Source organism: Anopheles marshallii, chromosome 2 (assembly GCF_943734725.1).
Source record: "Anopheles marshallii chromosome 2, idAnoMarsDA_429_01, whole genome shotgun sequence".
Lineage (NCBI taxonomy): Eukaryota > Metazoa > Arthropoda > Insecta > Diptera > Culicidae > Anopheles > Anopheles marshallii.
The window spans coordinates 26,965,387-26,986,881 of record NC_071326.1 but is presented as its reverse complement, the minus strand read 5'-3'; the positions used below and the strand labels follow the sequence as shown (position 1 = coordinate 26,986,881).

Below are 21,495 nucleotides of genomic sequence, written 5' to 3'. Positions count from 1 at the left end.
CCGGCGAGAGTTCTGTACTCGGTGGAGAGCTCTTGCTGATCACAGTTGGCCGCCAGAACTGTCAGTGTGCAGTGACAGCTGTACCGCGTAAATGTAAACAGTCGCACAATAAACATCAGCACGCTCATCACCCGACATACCGGCGCTATTTGCAGCCCACTAGTACGATGAGTATCTTGTTAGGCAATTTTAGGACACACTGCGAAAGAATGTTCAGCACAAAAGGCCTGCAGCTATGCATGGCAACGTTTGGAAAACTGCAATACACCACCAAAGTGAAATGTGAGCTCGATTCGATCACCGAAAAGGAAATTACCGAGCATGGATTAAAGCCACGCAAACACCGGTTACGGATCAAGTGTAGCAACACGGCACTAGGGCCGGAAATACACGACGCGATTGTAAAATGTGTTAAAGACTATCCGCTCAAGAGTCTCGTTGCCGATGGGCAACGTTTGAGCAATTGTGTGCGATCGCGCATTTGGTATCCGGTCGATACAACAACCAACCGCAGCATGGACAGAACGAGCGACCGGGTGCCTTCCAGTGCCCGGCGGCAGAATTCAACCGCGTTCGACATGCACGACGAGTACAGCTGTCTCACACAGTTGATCGGACGCGCGGATGCGGAGTATGCCGTGCTGAAGCGTATCTTTACCGAAATTAACCAACGCGATCCGGACCTAAAGCCACGAAGTTTTCTGGACTTTGGAGCAGGCGTCGGAACCGGCACGTGGGCCGTGGCGGACTTTTGGCGGGAGCATTTGTACGAAATCCTGTCGGTGGATAAATCGCGTCATATGAACGATCTGGCCGAGCTAGTGTTACGTCAAGGTGATCTCAACAAATCGTCGATGGTGCGGAATGTGTTCTACAGGCAGTTTCTACCGGCAAACCCGGAACGGAAATATGATATCGTGCTGAGCTCGTTTGCACTTTTTGATCAACCGTCCCGTCGTCGGCTGTACGAGCTGGTAGACCAGCTGTACAATACGTTCGACAAGTACCTCATCTTGGTCGAGCAAGGTTCGAACGCGGGCTTTCAACTGCTGGAAGGTATTCGTAACCACATTCGTCGCAATCACGATACGGACGACAAGCATCTATTTGCGCCGGTAAATCGCTCAAAGAACCTTCAAATCATCGACCCATCCCGCTAAAAATAAAAATCTTCCCGCTCTGCTTTCAGTGTCCCCACACGATGTCCTGTCCACGCGTGTTCAAAGATGATGGCACACCTTGCAACTTTGAAGCTACGTACACGCGTAGCTTTCCATCATCCGATGGACATCAGTATGGAAGTATTCTTTACTCGTACCTGGTGTATCGGAAAGGTCCGCCGGACAGTGCACACGGATTTCCCCGGCTCGTACGTCCAACTGCTGTGCGTTCGAAGCATTGCGTCTGTCACGTCTGTGCCTCGGATGGTAAATTGCGTGACGTTGCCTTTACGACATCGAAACATGGCCAGTAAGCGTTGAGAGTAAGTGTTCAGTTTCGTGATGAGTTTTCATGGTTGGTGTTTTCCATTTGTGTCTTCACCAGAATTGTCCACCGGTGCGCCAAGGCTAGTCGATGGGGTGATCTGCTACCGATGCACATCCAGTGGCTGAATAATCCGGAAGACGACAAATCAAATGAAGAGACGTAAATTTACCTGCTTTACATTAGAAATGTTAATAGGAACTAAATAAGTCATTCATAGTGAAGAAAATACAGTGATTTATCCGCTGAAAGGGTTGTCGATAGAGTCGTTTGCGTTTAGGATCTTCTATCATAATCGATCGGCGGATGTTAACGAGGATCAGAGGTGTGAAATTCGAAATGATCTTTAGAACAGAACCTGGATGGGCTTACAGCATTGAAACAAATAAAGCCAAAACGAATTATATTCTCAGTTCTATAGTTCTTGTAGTTCTATAGAAACACTTAAGCAACTCACACTATCAGGATCATTCCCTTCTACACACTACCTCTCTAATTCTGCCTTTCTTTCCAACGGTATATCGTTTGCTGAAGAGGACGTCTGTACCCTTCTGTTTGTGTAGATTGATTTGTTTGTTTATTATATCTTTCAAACAACTTGCGCGCGTGTATGATGTATGTGTACAGTTTCATTAATCCATTGCTAGTACTCTGTATTAACGCACTCTTTTATATGCTTTCGCAGCAGGTTGTAATCGTTTGCTGAAACGTTCCTCAAACGCTCCAGGTCTCGGATACGTACACACACCGCAATCCGGGGCCCATATGTCATAACTTAACTGGTATGCATGTATGCTGTATGTGTGCCGTTGCGTTGAATAATAACACCATCTTTTCTTAGCTACTATATGACTTAAAACGATACGCTGTAGCAGATCTTCCTCCTTAGAGTTCGGCATCAGCGTCTTACTCAGCAGTCAAACGCATCCGACACCGACACATAAGCCACACGAGTAGAACCACTTCTAACAGTATGTCATACCCTATCGCCCACTCTATTAACTTAACCACTGGAGTGAGGAGACGCGAGACGTTGTACGCTACCGAGAATGTATGGGACTGCGTGGGGCTGCGGACACCCTTTGTTCTCGTTCGTGTCTTTTCGTGTTATAAACCATTCTGCACTCCCACTAATATGCGCACTAATTTGAGACCATCGCTCGATCTGCGTAACTAAAGTAGAAACAACCAAAGGGAAGGAATCGTAAAACCGGAATACTTATCTAATAACTGATAATCGAGATGATACTTTTTTCCTACAAATGTACAAGCCTCTGCTCTTGATTATCCTGTGAATCTTCTACACTTCCCGATGCGTTGTCTTGACAACGCTATTCCGTCGCTCTGACTACTGTGTCGGAGTTTGTGTGTACCTATCTTTACATGCGTTCCCGTTAAAAAATGGTTACCCTTCCTTGTGTGAAACGGGCGACCGCGCCGGGTACTAGTCCTACCGTAACCCTACAATTCCTAACAAATACGGGTGTGTTTGTATGTGCATTTGAATTAGATACGCTACAACGGGAGAGAAGAGTGCAACGGACCAGCCGGGTGGGCCAGAGTTCACTAACGAAGGCGCGCTTTTGTGAAGGTGAAATAAAACTATTGAGCTTACTGTAGAGCTGTGGTGGATACATAGTCAATTGCCCTAACCTTTACTTTCTGAAGGTTACTGCCAACCTCACATCACAAACATACAAATTTTTTAAAAAAATCCCACCGAGTGCATACACATATGATGGCAAAATCGATTTGTTGCGAATTAATGGTTGCTGCTATGATCCATGACGGTTAAGGCGTGAAGATGCATTGCTTTCCTGCCCGGAATCACAAACATCGCCCCGCGTTCTACTATGCACAGCCTCAAAAGCGGAACATTTGCTGTTTGTTTTATGGTTGTTCGCGAGAAAAACTCGCCCCATTACTAGCGCCTCATGGGAGGCAGATAGGCCGAATACGACGAATACATCGAATTCTGTTGGGCTCGCTGAATGGCACTCGGGTCCTGGTACTGCGACTGCATGTTCATCACGCCCATCTGTACCGGCCCAAGCTGGGCCGAGTTCTGGATGAAACCCGCGGCCGGATTGCCAATGTATCCACCGGTCCCCGGTGACTGACCGGCCGTCGTCATCCGGTACCCATTCAATGAACCGTACGGCGACATCAGGTTGGTGCTGATGGCCACATTCGGACTCACGCTGCTGGACCGGTTTGCCGCAGCGGCCATGTGCTGTATTTGGGCGGTCGAAGCAGCCGCCGCATTGCGTCGGGCAGCACCAGCTACGGCAGCCGCCGCGACTGCATTTTGTGCGATCGTCGGCATGTTCATGTTGCCCGTGTAGTATTTGTGATAGTTGATCGTGGACATCTGGGCCGAATGGATCGATACCGGGGGCGTCGATATGTTGCGGACTACATTTTGTGCCGCCACCATACCGCCAGCCGATGGATTGGAACTAGGTGCCCCGCTTCCACCCGCATGAGAATGGGTCGCGTGATGGGCGGACGGGGGTGGCGTGACGGGTGAGTTGCAGATGTCCACGTTCGTCGTGAGCTGCTGCAGCTTGGAGAGACAGGATATTTGGGGGCCTTGCTGCTGAAGCTGCTGACCCGTACCACCGGGGGGACCGCCCTGACAGGACTGAGGTTCAAGCTGCGGGGTCGGTGTTGGTGTTGGCGTTGGAGCCGGTGTCGGTGCCTGCGGGATCGGTGTATGCGAACCGGGGTGAGTTACACCACCGGACTGTTGCTGCTGCTGCACGTAAAAGTTGTTGGCCGACGATACGGCACACGATGAAACGGGTGATGCTCCCAGGCGCTGGTGCGGGCTGTGCAAACTGGCCGGTGTGTGGTTGTTGGACATACGGTGCTGGATTACACTACCGTACGATGTCGGTGATTGCGGATAGGGTGGGGCCTGCCCGGGCAGTGTCAGCTGGCCACCCAGGTAACCGCTACTTGCCGCAGCCTGATGCATGTTCTGTCCGTGCGCTTGGTGGTTAAGCGACTGCCCGGTGATGGTACTGTACGTTTGGTGCATCTGCTGCTGGAGCGCCAACTGTTGCTGGTGTTGTTGCTGCTGCTGCTGATTCAATGATGCCGCTTGCATTGCTGCCTGTTGCTGCTGCTGTTGCTGGTGTTGCTGCTGCTGCTGTTGATGATGGCCGGGGCTTACGATCGGTTGAATCACGTTACTAACCACCGGTGGAGTAGTTCGGCTTTGATGACGCGCCTGCTGCGCACCGGGTGTTGGCGTATTGCGGCTCACTTTCGGTGTGGACGCTCGCTGTGACCGACCCGTGCCACTATTTCCACCGTGTGCTATCTGCTGCTGCTGACCGAGATGTTGCTGCGACGGATGTTGCTTCCCGCGACTACTGCCTCCGTTAGCGGAACCACCGCCACTCGCGGCAACACCGCCGCTACCGCCACTATTGTTGGCTATTATTGTCATCTGCTGCGGAGGATGCTGTGGACTCGTTTCCGGCACATGCGTATGCATGGCCATGTGCATTTGTGATTGATGCTGCTGTTGCAACTGTTGCTGCTGCTGCTGATGCACGGAACAGTCCGAATATGGTCCTCCGATTGTGCCGCCATGCTGCGACACTACGCTCGGTGGTCGGATCGCATCGGCCGAGTTCTGGGATGTTACGTCGCTCGCTATGCTCGCCGGTGATTCCAATCCCAACTGGCTTACGTCTATATCGCACTGACCGTACTGATGCAAACTCTGCACCGAGTTCGACGTCGTCGATTCCGGCGTGTACACACCGATGGAATGTTCACTGCCCGCACCCGGAGTGCCACCCTGCTGCTTCATGTCCGGCGGCGCACCCGTTGCCCCATCACCGTGCAGGTCGGTCTCGCCCGGGAAACCGCCAGCTTTTTGACCGGCGGCATTACCCATCAGGTGCATCGTTTGCTGTACCGATGCGTGACAGGATGCGGCCGGATCGGGTACCGTCGGAGAGGACTTTGCCGCACCGGCAACCATGCACGATGAATCGTTCAGCTTGTTGGCGGAGTTGTCATTCTTGCCCTTCTGGATCGATTTGTGCTGCTGTTGTTGGGTGTGCTGTTGCTGGGCATGCTGTTGTTGCTGCTGATGTTGGTGTTGCTGCTGGTGGTGTTGCTGTTGCTGATGTTGATGATGTTGATGCTGCTGTTGATGCTGTTGCTGCTGCTGCTGCTGCTGTTGGTGGTGTTGCTGAGCAAGCTGATGAGGATGCTGGACTATCTGAGCGGAGGACAGATGATGGTACTGATTCGCTTTCGCGCACAACAATCCTGGGTCGTACGGGGACGGACACAGTTGCTGTTGTTGTTGCTGCTGCTGATGCTGCGCCTGCTGTTGCTGTTGCTGCTGCGAGGAATGTTGCGACAGATGGTGTACATCCGGTGTATTGTTCGGCTTATATTTGCTACCATCATCGGTTGCCGTAGCGTTCGAGGTGGATTTAGACGAGGATTTCCCATGCTTCGTGCCACCAGAGGACGAAGATGACGTAGACGATTGCTCGATCGCACCTCCGGCACCGGAATTGGCACCTTTTCGATCCGATTTCACATTGTTACGTTCCTTCGGCTGGTATGCAGGTGTTGATGTTGCTTGCGCAACTTGCTGGTACTGTTGCTCCTGATGCTGGAAGGAAGGGTACAAGTTAGAAGGAAAGCTTCCGTACGCCATGCTGGTGGCTAGATCGAGATGAAACTTGTTCGGCGACTTTTGGCTGCTCGTATCCAGATGCGTCAAATTGTAGCCTTGGTAGTATGGATCGAGCTGCCAGTACTGGGATGGTGCGTAACTCGGTAGCTGATTGATACCGGGGAACTGGGACGTCATTTTGTTCAAATCGATTGTCGTCTTTGGATCGTGCATCGAGTGTTTGGATGAATGTTTATCCGTACGGCAGGACGATGCATTGTTCATTCCCATGAGGGTGTTGCTACCGCCACCAACACTTGTCGGTCCCATCCCAGGACCGGCGGACATCATCATGCTACCGCTGTGCACATTCCCAGGCACTCCTGCGGACGGTGACGAGCTCACTGGTATATTGTTCGCCAGACTGGCAGCACCCATGCCTTGCATCGAAGTTCCAGCCACTCCCGTTCCGTCCATTAACAAGGGCGACATGTTGGCCGATGATTTCGAGCCCATGTGATACTGCTGCTGTGCCGATTGTTGCTGCTGCTGATGGTGCTGCTGCTGGTGCGGAAGCTGAAGTGGATTTTGCTGGTGTTGAGGAGGATGTTGTTGCGAGAGTTGCTGTGGGTGCTGCTGTAGATGTTGCTGTGGCTGCTGCTGCTGATGCAGCTGATGACTGTCCGCCTGTACAACTTTGCAATGGTTGTTGACTGCGGTGTTGTTGGTGCTGTTAGCACTCTGGTTACTACCGTATGAGTTGGCCGCATTGTGCTTCATCGCTTCTTTGCGTGCACTGGCTTCCGAGCGTTTGGATGTTGCAGTTACAGTTGCTACCGATGTCATCGCTGTACTGGCGGACGACGACGGATGGTCTCCCTTTGTGCCACTAGTTCCCGACGAAGAACTGGTGGACGATGTAGAACCGGAACGTTTTCCCACCTGCGGTTGCGGTTCACTTGCCGAGGACGAAGATGAGTTACTACGGCTGGTCTTTCCTCCAGTTTGGCTACTTTCTTCTGGCATGCTTATTACTGGAGCGGTAACGATATTCGTGCTGTTAGCGGACGAACTGCTTCCGGCAGTGTATTTATCCTTTGCTCGTTTCGATTCCACCTTCGGTTCTGGCCCATAACCTACTGCCGCATTTGAATCAGTTGTGCCTCGCTTGCCAACTTCGCCCATCGATTGATGCTGCAGTGTGCCAGCAGCGCTTGTTACAACCGCGGTAGCGCAAGAAGTAGCCGTGCTTACGACGGAAGGGTCGGAACCCTTCCCTATACTGCTACTATGCGACGATGCCATCTTAAACGAATCGTTTTTTGTACCCTTCGACGATGCCGTGGATACGGGCGATACAGTTAAAGAGGATGAGGATGCAACATTATTTGTAGTTTTTGTTTGTGACTTTTCCTTCTTAATATCCACACTGGGCACGCACGCTACATCGGAGGCCGTTGCGGCTATTGAAACAGGTACATTGGTACTGCTGCTGCTAATCCCAGTTTGGGTCACGCTAGCTATCTTCGCATTGCTTTGCACCTCATCGGTCTGCCTGATTACTGATTGATCCGATTTTTCGTTTGCGATAGCCAATGGTTTCGTGGCCTGTTGCTGAGATGTGTCATTGGCGTTGTCCATCGTTTTCATGAACTTTTTCTTGTGCATTGCCATCTCATGCATCGTTGGTGCAGCAGAGTTGCTGGTGCTGTTATTCCCTGGTGGTACAATCGCCGACGTTTGTTGAATTATTCCCGATTCATTGCCACCGGTACCACCGGTTCCACCTTCTGTGACGTTGCACTCCTTAACCGTACCGGACGCGTTGGAATCTTCCCTTGCTCTGATGACTTCGGTTGCTTTAGTAGTATCTGTTGGTTGATCTTCCTTCGCTTTCGTGTCACCCGTGCTCGAGATACTATCCACTATTACTTTCGGCCGGTTACGAAGCGGTTCCGAGTGATGCTGCTGCTGGTTGTGATGGTGTTTATCGTAATTTTCGTTTATCTTCAACACACTGGCCGTATTGTTGGTGCTATTTGAAATACGATCTACGGATGATCGATTTGTACTGTTGTCAGCATCGATTGCAACCTTTTGCTTGGGGGAACACTGCGTACCATTCGATTGCCCATCAACTATCGTTGCCGTGCCCGTTCCAATGGGTTTCTTTTCAGGCGTCACACACGTTCCTGAAGCATTAGCACCGTGTCCTTGGTCGGTTACCTTCAACGATTCAACGGTATCCGACATTGCCGACTGGGCCGGCGATGGGTCACTTGGTGGTAAACAGTTTTTTGATTCGGTTATCACAGAGATTTTTTCGTTGATCTCTACCCCATTCACGAGTGGTGCTTCGCTTATAACGCTACTGCTCTGCGACGTTACCTTGGACACATCACTTTTCCCTAGCTCGGATGCTTTCGGAACAGTTCGTGCGTAGGATTCTTTGTTTGCCACTGACCGACTGTTGTCCTTCTCCGGAGTAACAGGTGCGGATGACGGTGCCTGTAGAATTACTCCTTCCTTCTGCTCAGTCTTGGCGACATTTTCTTTAACTTGTTCTACGGAACCCGCCGACAACCCGGTCGGTCTACTAATAACGGAGCTACCTTCCGCAGATGAACGGCTAGTCTGAGTGCTCGATTCTTCCTTCACTGTATCCTCTTTGGAACCAGAAGCTACCACTTCATTTGTAGCATCCGCATGTTGTGTCCGTTTGTCTGCCGTTTGAGTCAAATTACTTGAGCTTGTACTTGTACTTTCTGACGCTTTTTCCAATGCTGCAGCACTTTCCTGTACTGGTTGCAAAGCACTTTTATCGTTGGTAGCTGGCTTCGTGTGTGCCAAGGAATCAGACGCACCCTTAGCTGCCCTATTAAGAGCTCTATCCGCGTTGTTTTCCTCCTTCACACGTCGTTCACTTATTGTCTTACTCTTTGAACCATCGTTGTTTTTCTGAGACTTTGCGTTCGGACTCAACGAATGATCGCGTGGTGAACGTGGTGACACTTTCAATGGCATTGCGGTGCTCGTACCATTATTCACGGTCAGTGTGGCAACGGGTGTTGTGGGGGTTTTAGTGGGAGATTTCTTCGCAACTGTTGGTGCTATTGTTGACGGTGCGCTGCGTGTTTCCTCCTCCATTTCATCATCCGCTTCGCCCGATGAATAATCCTCGCTTGCATCCGCCACCGGCACGATCGTCTTCTTGCCCTGCCGTTTCTTATGGCTACGCCCAGCGCCTGTTGTAGGGGAACTTTTATGGCGTAACTTATTACTATTCGAACTGATGGCGTTAACGTTTGCTGTAGTTGCTTCCTTCTTCGTGGCTGGAAGCGAACCCGATCCCCCAGTAGACGCTGAGGACGATGAGGCGGGTAACGTATAGGGCGTTACTTCGGGTACTGTGTGATGTTGCTTCTGCCTCACCGATCCTGCCGTTGAGGAGCTTCGAAACGGTTTCGTTTTCTCTACAGCCTGTATCGTTTCGATTTGTTCTTCACTTTCGATTGCGTTAGCCGGACTACTGGCCAACCGTTTTGAGTTTCGCATTCCTGTGCCACCTGTTCGTTTGGCAAGTGCAGCGACTACCGGCGACGGGACTTGTTCGGTTTCGTCGATCGATGTATCTCTTGCATTCGAAACGTTGCTGTTGCGACCGAACACACCACCGTTTACAGTGGCTCCATCTCGTGTCGATTGTTTGATGGGCTTTGCTCTTGATTCACTCACAGGTCGTGTTCGTTCTGCATCCACTTCCTGCTCGGAATCAGAAAGCCTCATATTTAGACGCTTTCTTCTGAGACCACTAACCCTACCCGTAATGGGTGAGGAATCTTTCAACAGATTGCTGTAAACGGGTGTTTTTTCCTCTCCGGTCTCTTCCGAGTCCAACCTACGTCGTTTGCGTAGCCTTTCGAACGTGTTTACACTTCCCAGTTTGGTAGTTTCTTTCTCCTGCACCACCCGACCTCTCTTTCGACCACTGGTGCCAGTAGCAATATTGCGAGACGTTAGGGCAGCAACCACAGTTTCATCGTCATCCGTGTTTTCTTCCACTTTCAGGGCATGGGATTTGTTACGAGTACCACCCGTGATGGGTGAATCGCTATGGACACGTGCCGTAACGGTGTCCGTTGTCGGCGGTGTCGGATCTCTTCCACGCTTTTTTCTTCTACCCGATTCTCCCTTTCGATGTGACGGATGTTGTGAAGCTGCACCATCTCCTTTCGAGAGAGAAACATTTCGTGATGATTTGAATTGCTCTTTCTCCTGGTCCGATTCGTCTTCCGGCTTTGGACTAATGGGATTCACTAGACTTGCAGCACCAGCAGTAGGCTCACTATCGGCGGCCGTTTCAATCACATCCATTGGAATGTTGCTACCATCAAGCTCAGAAAATGATGCCGTGTTAGACAGAAACAGTGGCGTCCATCGAAGACATTCCTTTTCGATAGCAAGCCGCGCCCTGGAACGTACCATGCGTTCATGCTGCTTATCGACCAGCCGCCAATCGATGCATATGAGTGGCTGGTACACCTTAAAGCCACCACCCCGATCGATCTTGCGGTACTTGATGAAGGATAACAGCTGCAGTGCGAGCACAATGTCCGGTATAACCATGCCCGTTTCTTGCGAGATCTGCTGTATCGAGAAAGGTACACGCGATCGAGCACTGTCTGCCACTTCCGTACGACATCGATAATCATGCAGATAGTTCAGTACGGTCGATTTCCAGTATGCATAGTAAGACACCCGGCCAAGATCGGACAGCGGTTTCTCGGGCGTGCCCGGTTGGCCTTCCTCGCGGCTGAGCAGGTAGCTGAAATCGATCAGAAATCGGCCGTAACCTTGCCGCTGATACTGTGGCATCGTCATAATGCACGAAACGTTATATTTTTGCTGACAGTGTTTTTCCTTCGAGAAATACCCCACCAAGTGGTAGCCCTTGCGATCGTAGCGCGTCAGCACGTAAAACAGAAACGGTTCCACATCGTAGTACAGCGTTTTGTGGTCAAGGAACAGTTTCGCCAGCAGGCACAGATTCTGACAGTAGATTTTGTTCGCATTTCCATCCACCTCGAACACGGACACACCATCGTGGCGATAGATCTCCGTACCGGGCGGATTGCGCCAGGAGCATTTGTCCTGATGCCGTTGCAGTACCGCCTTGCTCTTGGTGTACTTTAGGCAGAATTCACACAGAAACAGCTTCGGCAGCCTAGCATTCAGAAAGGTGGAAGAAAAACGCCACGTTTTGTGATAAATAAATGCCATTCAATCCTGATCGGCAAATGCGTTAACTTACCTGGCGTACTCCTGCGGGAAGGGACTTGAATACCACGTTTCGATTTCGTACTTCCCGAACTCTATCGCCGCCGGACAACGATCCTGCGCTGCCATCAGTTTCGATGGGGATTGTTGGAGAATACTGTTCGTGCTCTGGTGACTGGGACGCTCGGGCGAGAAATGTCGACCACGTTCACTGTTGTTATTGTTATATTTGCTAGTTGTCTTCGATACCCCAACGACAATCTTGGTCGACTGTTCGCGAACGTACTTGTACAGTTCGGCGTCCTGCTGTGTCACACCTTCTGGGAGTGTTTGTTTCTCTACGATAGTAATAAAAAGGCCATTTGTTACATCAATACGAACGTACTTCCACGACGGTAGCTAGCTCTGCTTACCTATAGCGTCTTCATTGGTTGAATCGTATGGATTTTTGTAAGGTACTGGTAGACTGATAACTTCTGTACTCCCCTTTGGATCTTTATCGCCAGTGAGTAATCTGTTGATGAGGGAAAAAGTATGCAAATAAAAACATCTTTCGCAACAATGAAATCATTTCTGCACACCTTTTTCGCTTCTTTTCACCCGTCACTGGTGGCATTATGCTGGACTTTCTATCACTGTCCCTAGACTGGCTTAAGCAATCAGAGCACCTAAAAGGGTAAACAAATGCAAAATTGTTAAAAAAGCTTCAGCGTGTTCAAAACCTACACCTTACCTCCAAGCGGTTTTGCATTTTTTCATCTCCGACAGTGGTGGATTGAGACAGGAAAGGTGAAAATGTTTCTTGCAGCTCCAACAGTCCAGCAAACAAACACCTTTCACGCTGTCCTCATCATCATCCTGATCCGCACATGCATCGCACACCTTGCACTCTTCACAGTGCCAAATGTTGCCCTTCTCCAACAAGCGGGAAAGCGTTACCGTTCTGCTGCTGTGCCCATTTCCGGTCGCGCAGCTGTCGTGCAGCCCTGCTCCACAACTGCTACAGCTGGTGAGTGCTTCACACTCATCATCGGACGCGTTGCCGTCCGCTTCCTGGCACACCACACAAATGTTACCGTCAGCGGAGCGCTAAAAGTGAGAACGAGATATAAAAAGCATTAAACCAATGCCGTCTACTTCCGCCGTATGGGCTGCGTACGAAACACTTACATCTAAATGCTTGCTGCCACGCTTTTTGGGCGAGGTTGATTTGCGCTTCCCGATCGGTTTGAACACCGGGCCCGGTTTGTACAGCCGACCTTCCTGCATGATCGTATCCTCACCGAGCGCGATCCGGATCGCGCTACGGATAACACTCTTGTAGTCGGTATCGGGTGCTATATGAAGGTTGTTCGTCTGTTGTACATAGTTTTCGATCGATTTCTGTGACGACCCATCGAACTCGCCCAAATCCCGGACCGCTTTTGCCACCAGCCGGGACAGATTGCTGTCGTTCGTGACGTTGATGACGCGCCGTTGGGTCGAGGTGGGCGCCTTGTACGAATGCAAGCCCTTGTTGTACACCTTCAGCACCGAACCGGCCTCGACCGCTTCCTCCAGCTTTTCAGCCACGATGTCCTCGTGGAACTTGTGATGACTGCCGATGGCCTGGCAGATGCGCTGTATGCTAGGCCGCTGCTTCTGAAACCGGATGCGCCGTATCGCCTCCAGTATCCATTCCTTCCACACCTGCGGACTTACGTCGTTGGGATTTTCACCCATTTTCTTCGCTTGTTATTTACTGAGAATAGTATAGTGATAATAGTGAGAATAATAACAAGAGAAAAAGTGTTACTTTTTAGACGAATTACGCCGAAATAACACCAGCAAAGCAGGTGCATCGAACAGAGCTAATGAATCATTGTAAACATTGCTTCCCAAGAACGTAGCCGCACACATACACACACACACACACACTCACGTATGCTTTCGCTCACCCCTTAATGACACACGCACACACAGGCACACATTCTTTACACTTTTGACGAAAGCAATCCCACCGAATATTGAAGCGTAAAAATATAATGTTTGGCCAACAAAAATGGCAAAATGGGAAACAGCGCACTAACCCGCTAAACCGGCACCAACAGCACCCGGACGGGAAGTGGAAAAGAATCACCAACACTAACACCGTGCAAAAAAAAAACCGTCGCCTCCGTTGCTGATCGGTCGTCACACTGTACACACGCGAATTTCTGCCTTAGCCATTGCAAAAAAAAAACGCGCACGGCCAATTACCGCCGCGCTCGCAAAAATAGATTCTCACCGTGGACCGTGGGGCGCAGGGAGATGACGACGATGATGATGATTATTACCCGATTGGCACAGTAGCACCATCAAGGGGCAGCATAAACACACCGTATTAACCCGCCGACCACACCGATCTCCAACTCGCATACGGTTTAGTATGCTAATCCTGCTGCCGATCGGACGACACACACATTTTCCGGAATTTTGCAGCACCGCGCGGCGGCCATTTTGATTGTCTTGTTTTTTTTCGCTCTCGCGTTTTCAAAACAAATTGTTTTAATTACTACACTTTACCGTCCCGTATCGCACTGGTACGCAACTGTGACGAAATTTTCGGACATATTTCGGAACATAACACACTAACCTTTTCTCAAGCCTTAACGCTATCGCACGGGGCGCGTACGCGTGTGCGTGTGCGTAATGCCACACACCGAACAACAGCAGGCAACGCAACACTAGCCACTGCTCTCTTCTCTGGTGTATTTACACACGCTCCGGACCAGGAGACGCAACGGAAGCGTTCGGTGTGTGAGTGTGTGCAAGTTCCGCTGCGGTCCTCTCGCCCCGTTTCCTTTGCAAAATATAGATATCTTCCCCACTGCACGTACAGGATTAGCCACCGATCTTCACACACTCCAGAACGCATCCAGTAGAACGGCGTTTGCGTTGTCACATCACTTGGTAACCGGGTCAGGGGTGCACTCTTGAATATTTATATACATGTTCATCACTTTCTCGCGCCCATTCTGGCTAGCGTTTTTTTCCTGACTGTGCGAGCGAGAGGGAAGAAAAGGTGCACGGTAAAAGGATTCCGACGGATTTGGATGCGAACGAAAAAAAAAAACAGGGGCCAGATGACGCGGTTTCGATTTCCGTTTCCGAATGCAAGGAGCGGTCCCCGTTTAATGGTGGTTCTCGGTTCACTCAGCGTGCGATGCGTCACTACCTTTACCCGCTTGGGGCAACTTTCAAAATCCTTGATAAAATGGCCAATTTCTTCTCTCGTTTGCACAAAGTAAAATGAAAATAGGGTGCGTGCAGCCTACTCTGACTTCGAACAACTTCAGCTGCCAGTCTGGTCCGTTTATAGATGGTGGTTGAACGTTCAATGGTTGGTTTGCACCCGTGGCGGCAAGTCGGAGTGGGTGAAAAATTTAAATCCATCATCGGATGCTGGCCAATGTTTGTATGCTTTGGATGGAATTAATGTAGCAACATTTATCTTCTGGTTTGTTTTCTTCCAAGCAGTGAAGAGCAGTAAAAGTGATGTACATGTAATCTATCCCGTAAAACGACCTAACGCCATGGAAAACGCGCATGACACCATGTAGCATTGCTCTTGCCTGAAAGTCATTCTTAGAATGAGAAATTTGCTCTATAGTCAGCTCATAGTTATTTGATTTTTTTTATGTTGAAAATATAGCAAAATTTATAAGTAAAATTCAGTAAAATCGTACAATTCCAAACCCCTTCAACGTAATGCGCACTCGAAGCCGCAGCATTAATCGTTCAACACAGCTCTATACACGCTCTTTTTGACATAACGCCACTCGAAACGGGCTGTCAAGCATGGATAATAAACGGGTTTGTTGGTGTGGAAAGTTTGTTTTGTCTGTTGATTTGCTAACGCTGCTCAAGTGTCGTAAGTGTTTTTGGGTAATTATAAATGAATAATTTCGTCTTGCTGATGAATATTGATCGTTAAGGGTGCGACTAGCCGTTTGAAAGCGTAAACAGGTCCTTTTCGACCGCTGCGTACCGTATGTATGCGCCAGAGACATGCTTATCTGGCTGCGTATGACGTCAGTTCTAAAAATACAACAGTTTCGACATCAAGCGGATGGCATGCTCGCGCTGTACGCTGGATGGATAGCTTCACTCAACGGTTTAGCACAGCGTAGGGACATTGCATGAGTCCGAAGAACATGAGCGTGAATCGGTGGATCAAACGTTTCTGGCTGGAAGTGTGTTCGTTTGTGCTGTAAACTGTGGATCGATTTCGGTTTTGATTGTTTGGGAAAATAGTACGCGACAATGCTCGGTGGGAAAGTCGTCCACTAGTCTGGCGGGAGTGTGTAGAGCGATTTGCTTAGTGTGTGTGTGTGTATTGTTTGTGTGCAACAACGGTTCACGTGTGTTCCTCTCCCACCGTTGCTCATCCTTGAACTGCGGCGCGACATCGTTGGAGCTTGCCCCGGACCACCGCCATCCCTATCTCTTCGGCCAGCACCCACAACATCGGAACAGCATTTTGGTGCTGTTTGATATCGATTTTTGCGCTTGTCCTGTGCGGGTTAACCTTATACCACCTGGGCAAGGTTAAAAGGGTGATGCACAGCTGCCTGAAAAGTACGTAATTCCGTCAAACCGTCGCCTTTTGGCCATATGTTACATGGTAGGCGCGGAATCGATACCCCCACTGCTGCTCTCAAAGACCCACTGACGCAGCAACGCACTCAGATTTATGTTTTGTGCGGTGCGACAAAGGCAACGGAACGCCTGCTTCTAACCAGCAGATGAAAGGATTGGCCTTCTGCGTCCCCTAGTAGTGCCTTTCACGCTAATCGGTGTAAAAGTGGCGCGTAAAATACCAATCATAAAGATAATACGCACAACAGCAAGCGCAATGGAGTAGAAGTCAACGGTTCTGAATCGCGCGCAAGACTCTGCCCGGATAATCTCGTAATGATCTAATGCTGTACGATGACGCGGTCTGCTGACGAAGCCTTTCCTCCCTGAAGCGATGGTGATCAATCGTCTGGTCGCTGTGAGGTGACTCGAGACGATTGTACCTTTGCTGCTTGCCCGCGCGAGAGCACCAGTGGATCGCGTATTATGGCACGTTCTCACCGGATGAGTCAGACCGTTCCCGCGGTGATTGCTACATACCGTTTCACGAAACCTTTTTTGAATTTAATCAACCGACTCCATCATGCACGATCGGTCAGTTCCTTGCCGTGGGTAAAACGGGATCGAACATTTATGTTTGCTTTCTCAACACTGAAAAGCATCACCAGCCCGCCACCTGCGTAATATACCTCTTTCCCTCTCGCATTCCGTCGCGGTCGCTCACGCGCGATCGTGCCTCGCGCACACTCATCGGTCACCCACGCCCGCGGTTGTTGTTTACGCGACCTCCAGTGAATCACTTCCGGGCAGCGTGCGCAGCTAGACGCAATCAGCGACGGAGCAGGAAACCGAAACAACAAACAGCCTGAGTGGTTTTTTTGGGGGCACGATAGATCCGCGGCACACGCAAAGTGTGAGGGCGAGGAAGGGACAAATGATTTATTGGCACGGGATTGCCTGTACGGTTTCTCTTACTATACTGGATCAGTATCAACAATTGTATCCCTCTCTTGCCGTTCTCGTTTTTGCAGCAATATCCACGGTCATGATGCGCCCCAGCACGCTGGATATAAAAACAACATATCACGATAGATGCTACACGTTCATGAGGTGAGGATTTAACTATTTGAACCGAACAATTATTTGCGAACACACCGTAACAATCGGGAAAGAAAGTCTGCTTCCGCGTTGTGGACAGTTGACGAAAGAGGAGATTGATTTATGACTATTAATGCTACCGATAAGACTGATTAACGTACAACGCGCCTCGTGGTGGTCTCTTTATTATTAGCACACTTTGTAAATAATTTAATCGAAATGGAAAGATACCGCAAAACGTAGAAAGATAACAGAATTGGTCCGAATTGCGATTTATCTTTTGTTGTTGTGTTTTTACTCCCTTAGGGACACTTTCAGATGCTGGAAGGCACGGATGGAATCGGCTGAAAGTTCCTTCCTCACTGAACTGTTTGCCGATCTGCAGCAGCCCTTGTCGAGGGAGCAAGGTAAACTTAGCAGTTACTATGTTAAACTAATTTCCTCCACACCGTTTTTCTGTCTGTTTTTTTGTGTTTAAAGAAACTAATTCCAAAATACTAATCTGTAAACATTATGAAATGAAACATATATCATCAATTTTATTTCCAATTCCCAATTCGAACTGTTAACATGTTGGAGTGTAAACTGAACTTTCATTTGCTTCGTTCACGGTGCATGCATAGGGCAGGGTTTGATAGAATAAAAAACATGCAAAATCCATTTCAATAAATACTGGTTTAAACATGGTTGTTGTGCGCCAGTTACAGCTCCTTCAGCGTGTGCTGATAACAATCTGTATCTGTCACAGCTGAAACGATAGGCTGACATTGACATTCTGACCTATAAAACCCTGCAATACTGGTTATCCTTTCCCGCTGTGCACCATCCAATCATCTTCTATTTATGTCCGTTAATATGCTGATCGTTCATCGTACTGTATTGCAGCTACAAATCCATGCAGTACGATCGGTGGATCATTTGCCATTTTTTTTTTGCGGTTTGTTTGTTCCCTTTTTTTTCTTTCTCAGTTTCGCTTTACTCGACATTCCTTTGCCACCCACGTAATTTCTTAAATTAAAAGAAATCTTTCTTTATCTCGTCCCAACCACATCTGCAAACTGCGGTACGATGCTTCAGTGCGGGATATTGTGTTCACCATGAGGAATGTCACACGAGCGCCTACCATGACAACGTGTCCAAACAACTTGATAGCGGCCACCACAACACTATCGCCAGCATCACAACCGCATCAGCGGCAACAAAATCCCTCACCATCCGTGCCCCAGGAACGACCACAGCTTGGCGAACAGTTAACATTCGGTGAATTCACTGCGATAGCATCCTGTACGAAATGTTTTGGGTAGTTGGCCTCCTTTTTTTTTGCACCACTGGACTGGAATGTGGCGTCCAGTAAGGATAAAACTGTATCCACTAACTAGTTTCCTTTCTTCGCCGAATACGAATCAATGTCCCATCCTGTATACCGCACGAATGTGAATTGCTTACTAGCCGACAGTCGTCGTTTCATGCAATGCGGGTGCGCAACGGAGAGGAACTGGGCAGCGTGTTGGCGAATCCCGGCCCGGCAACGGACACGGAACCATCGGCTGGTCCGGAAGTGTTTCTCGGTGGTTCATGCAATCCGACTACGTGGCGAGCGGACGTTGCCATTCCGGCCCTCGACCGGCTCGGCATTTCGTTTTACAATCCAGTAAGCATTAACATCCCTTCGAGAGAGCAATTCTAGAGAACATTTTATAATTGTTTGTTGTTGTATAATTCCCTTCTCAGCAAGTATCCCACTGGACACCAGATCTGATCGAACTTGAACACCGCGCCAAGGAAAAGGCGAAGGTACTATTTTTCGTGCTCGACTCCCAGACTCGCTCCACTGCTGGTGCCATCGAGGTGGCACACATCGCTGGGCAGAACTCGAAATATTTATTGCTTGTGCTACTGCCGTACTCCAGCAGACAGAAAATTCTCAATGAAACCCTATCGGAAGAGTAAGTGGTGGGAACGGAATTCTACTTTCCTAGTGTGCTAATGTGTTAAGAAAACACATTGTTCGTCTTTCAGCGAGTATATGGATCTCATGAGTAATCAGCTTATACTAAGGCAACTAGTGCTGCGCCGTGGTCTGCCGGTGTTGGACAGTATTCCCACGGCGTTGGAACAGATCAAGGAAGTTCTGCTCGGCAACTGTTGCCCTCAACCACCAGTGAATCTAGCATCGCGATTAATGTTTGTATATTACATATTTACTTTGTTAATTATGTGTATCCGCTCTAAATCACTCTAACTTCTCGCTCGCTTCAGCTCTCTGCGACGAACGTTCGAGCGAGTTGCAGTGGATATTACGGAAGCGGCCCGTATTAACCTGAAGCAATGTCAGCAAGCACTGTGCAGTTTAGGTTATCCCGAAAATGTCAGCACCACGGGCAACATTCAAAACATTCTGCTTTGTTACGAGGAAGTGACCGGGCTCGACGTGCAAACGGAGCTCATAAGACGGGGCGATGTCGAAAATGTACTTATCAGCTTCGAGGAGTTTTGCATCATTGACGCTTGCGTCTCGATACTGATGCTCGATTTCTACGAGCACAACTGCACGTCACCAATCAAGGGCACCAACCTTCAGCAGCCCCCAGTGTATCTAACGGATCTGCAAGGTACAACATCATCGATTGAGATGTCGCTACGTTCGGCGATAGTAACGTTTTCTTTTGCCTCTTGTACACTAGCATGGAACCATACCAATCCGGAACTATCACCGTTCGAGAATGGGTCCGCCAAAAGCCCTCGGACATTTGTTTTGCCTAGAAATGGTGAGGAAGCAGTCGCTACACCCAATGGAACAACCGATCCCAGTGTGGCTGGACCACCTAGCAGTAGAAGTAGCAGTGGCAGTGAAATCTGCCGTACCCTTTCTGTCGACGCTGATCCGGGTGAGGGACCGAAACTGTTGCCCCTGTTTACCGGTGCACTCCCGGCAGCGAGCGACGAACCACGTGCATTTACTTTCGATGGCGATCCCTTCGACGATGACGAACCGTTACTGGGACGGATTGAGGCTCGGGACGTCTATCTCGGGGGAAGCTGTTGGATGAAGACAAGCTGGCGGCAAAGGTGGGCTTTTCCGATGCTGAAGCGCCACAATCTCAGCTATTACGTGTCGGCCCTTCACGAAGGGTTTTGCTGTGGCCGGACGGAACCGGCCAAGTGCGACGAGAGCGGTTTGCAGCAGTTTGATCCGCAAAGTACACTGCGCTATGATGCCGCCATGCTCGACGCTTGCCGTATCGTCGTATTTGCGATTACAAATGAAACACGATCTTTAGCACCCATGACAATGGCCGCGCACTACATCGGTCTAGGTTACAACGTTGTGCTGTGCGTGCAAATGCTTTCCTCGAACGAAACTTCAACGAACGGCCACAAACCAATAGTGAGTGGGAAGGAATCGGGTTAATGCCGATAACAATCCAATACATGCCTGTCTTTTATCCGATCTTCCTTGCAGCTATCCTCCTCCGCCATCAAAGACTATAACCGCGGGCGGGCCTATTTGATTGATCTGGCCAAACGGCACGGCATTCCAGTGTACGAGGACTTGGAGGAAACGTTCGACAGTGTTATCAACCGGTTAAGAAACTGTACTGTAAGATACTCAACCTAGCAACATCAAACCCGTACCCGCTTATTGTGATTTAGAGTTTATTTTACTGTCCCTTTTTTAACACTCCCAACAAATGAAGAAAACTTTAAACTAATTATACACACAGAACACACAGAGAAAAAAAAACCCAACACAAACCGTTGATGAGTAAAAAAAAAATAACATAATTTAATACTTCTCAAGCACACACATTCACGTCCACACTCTGTTCAAGTTGGTTTCTGTAGTTGGATTTAACGGAAAGAAAACATGCTGCCCGCCATATGGTACCAGGTCGGTATCTCCTCACCAGCGCAGGAAGAAAGCGCAACGAACGATTCTGAAGTTCACGAATGCAGGCGTTTCTGTGGGCGTGGGAAAGACGTGACACTTGACATAGGTAAGGTCAACGTTGCGTTACATTTCTATTTTGACGACACTCTACCGAATACTCCACCGAAAGGCCGTGTCTTGAAGGGTCAGACTGAGTGCGCCCGGATCCGTCCCATTGGGGATGGTCATGGTGATGGCGAGTTTGTCACCCGTCCGTGCACGTGCTGCACCGAGAATAGATACGCGAATAGTTCGACAGGGGTAGTTCGGTAGTGATGAATGGTTCACGTACCAGGGAGGCTCTAGAATTTGGGTCAGACAGTTTCAGCTCTACAGATCATTGCAAACCGTTAATGAGCAACCTGATCGCGATGTAAACGGAACTACTGCGAGCGCGTGATATATATTTCTGAACACTGGACAAAACCATCGCTTCATAGCAAGTAAGAAATTA

The 21,495-nt window shown here is 49.4% G+C and overlaps 3 protein-coding genes across 3 annotated transcripts; 2 read left to right on the top strand and 1 right to left on the bottom strand.

Annotated features, from left to right (window-relative positions):
* The first annotated feature begins 164 nt into the window (after window positions 1-164).
* Window positions 165-1,651, top strand: LOC128708607 (methyltransferase-like protein 17, mitochondrial). The gene is made up of 3 exons (XM_053803586.1): window positions 165-1,115; window positions 1,190-1,470; window positions 1,546-1,651. Exons 1-3 carry the CDS (start codon window positions 168-170, stop codon window positions 1,649-1,651), a joined length of 1,335 nt encoding a protein of 444 aa, XP_053659561.1. The 5' UTR covers window positions 165-167.
* Window positions 1,652-3,409: 1,758 nt separating this feature from the next.
* Window positions 3,410-13,135, bottom strand: LOC128710363 (protein split ends-like). The gene is made up of 6 exons (XM_053805415.1): window positions 12,584-13,135; window positions 12,147-12,502; window positions 11,995-12,081; window positions 11,827-11,927; window positions 11,448-11,751; window positions 3,410-11,360 (listed from the first exon to the last, which is right to left on the bottom strand). Exons 1-6 carry the CDS (start codon window positions 13,133-13,135, stop codon window positions 3,410-3,412), a joined length of 9,351 nt encoding a protein of 3,116 aa, XP_053661390.1.
* Window positions 13,136-15,232: 2,097 nt separating this feature from the next.
* LOC128719151 (uncharacterized) lies at window positions 15,233-20,756 on the top strand. The gene is made up of 10 exons (XM_053812773.1): window positions 15,233-15,305; window positions 17,044-17,122; window positions 17,417-17,517; window positions 18,188-18,410; window positions 18,560-18,761; window positions 18,842-19,056; window positions 19,130-19,294; window positions 19,370-19,722; window positions 19,795-20,498; window positions 20,574-20,756. The coding sequence occupies exons 1-10, from the start codon at window positions 15,233-15,235 to the stop codon at window positions 20,727-20,729; spliced, it is 2,271 nt and encodes a 756-aa protein (XP_053668748.1). The 3' UTR covers window positions 20,730-20,756.
* The last annotated feature ends 739 nt before the right edge of the window (window positions 20,757-21,495 follow it).

Coding starts and splice junctions, on each gene's coding strand:
- LOC128710363 (XM_053805415.1), bottom strand. CDS start 13,135: ATGGGTGAAAATCCCAACGACGTAAGTCCGCAGGTGTGGAAGGAATGG. Junction 11,928..11,994: donor GGTGAAAAGAAGCGAAAAAG/GTGTGCAGAAAT, acceptor CCTCATCAACAG/ATTACTCACTGGCGATAAAG. Junction 11,361..11,447: donor TTCCCGCAGGAGTACGCCAG/GTAAGTTAACGC, acceptor TCTGAATGCTAG/GCTGCCGAAGCTGTTTCTGT.
- LOC128708607 (XM_053803586.1), top strand. CDS start 168: ATGAGTATCTTGTTAGGCAATTTTAGGACACACTGCGAAAGAATGTTC. Junction 1,116..1,189: donor ACAAGCATCTATTTGCGCCG/GTAAATCGCTCA, acceptor CTCTGCTTTCAG/TGTCCCCACACGATGTCCTG. Junction 1,471..1,545: donor ACGACATCGAAACATGGCCA/GTAAGCGTTGAG, acceptor TGTCTTCACCAG/AATTGTCCACCGGTGCGCCA.
- LOC128719151 (XM_053812773.1), top strand. CDS start 15,233: ATGGATAATAAACGGGTTTGTTGGTGTGGAAAGTTTGTTTTGTCTGTT. Junction 18,411..18,559: donor TCCTGTACGAAATGTTTTGG/GTAGTTGGCCTC, acceptor ATTGCTTACTAG/CCGACAGTCGTCGTTTCATG. Junction 19,723..19,794: donor GTATCTAACGGATCTGCAAG/GTACAACATCAT, acceptor CTTGTACACTAG/CATGGAACCATACCAATCCG.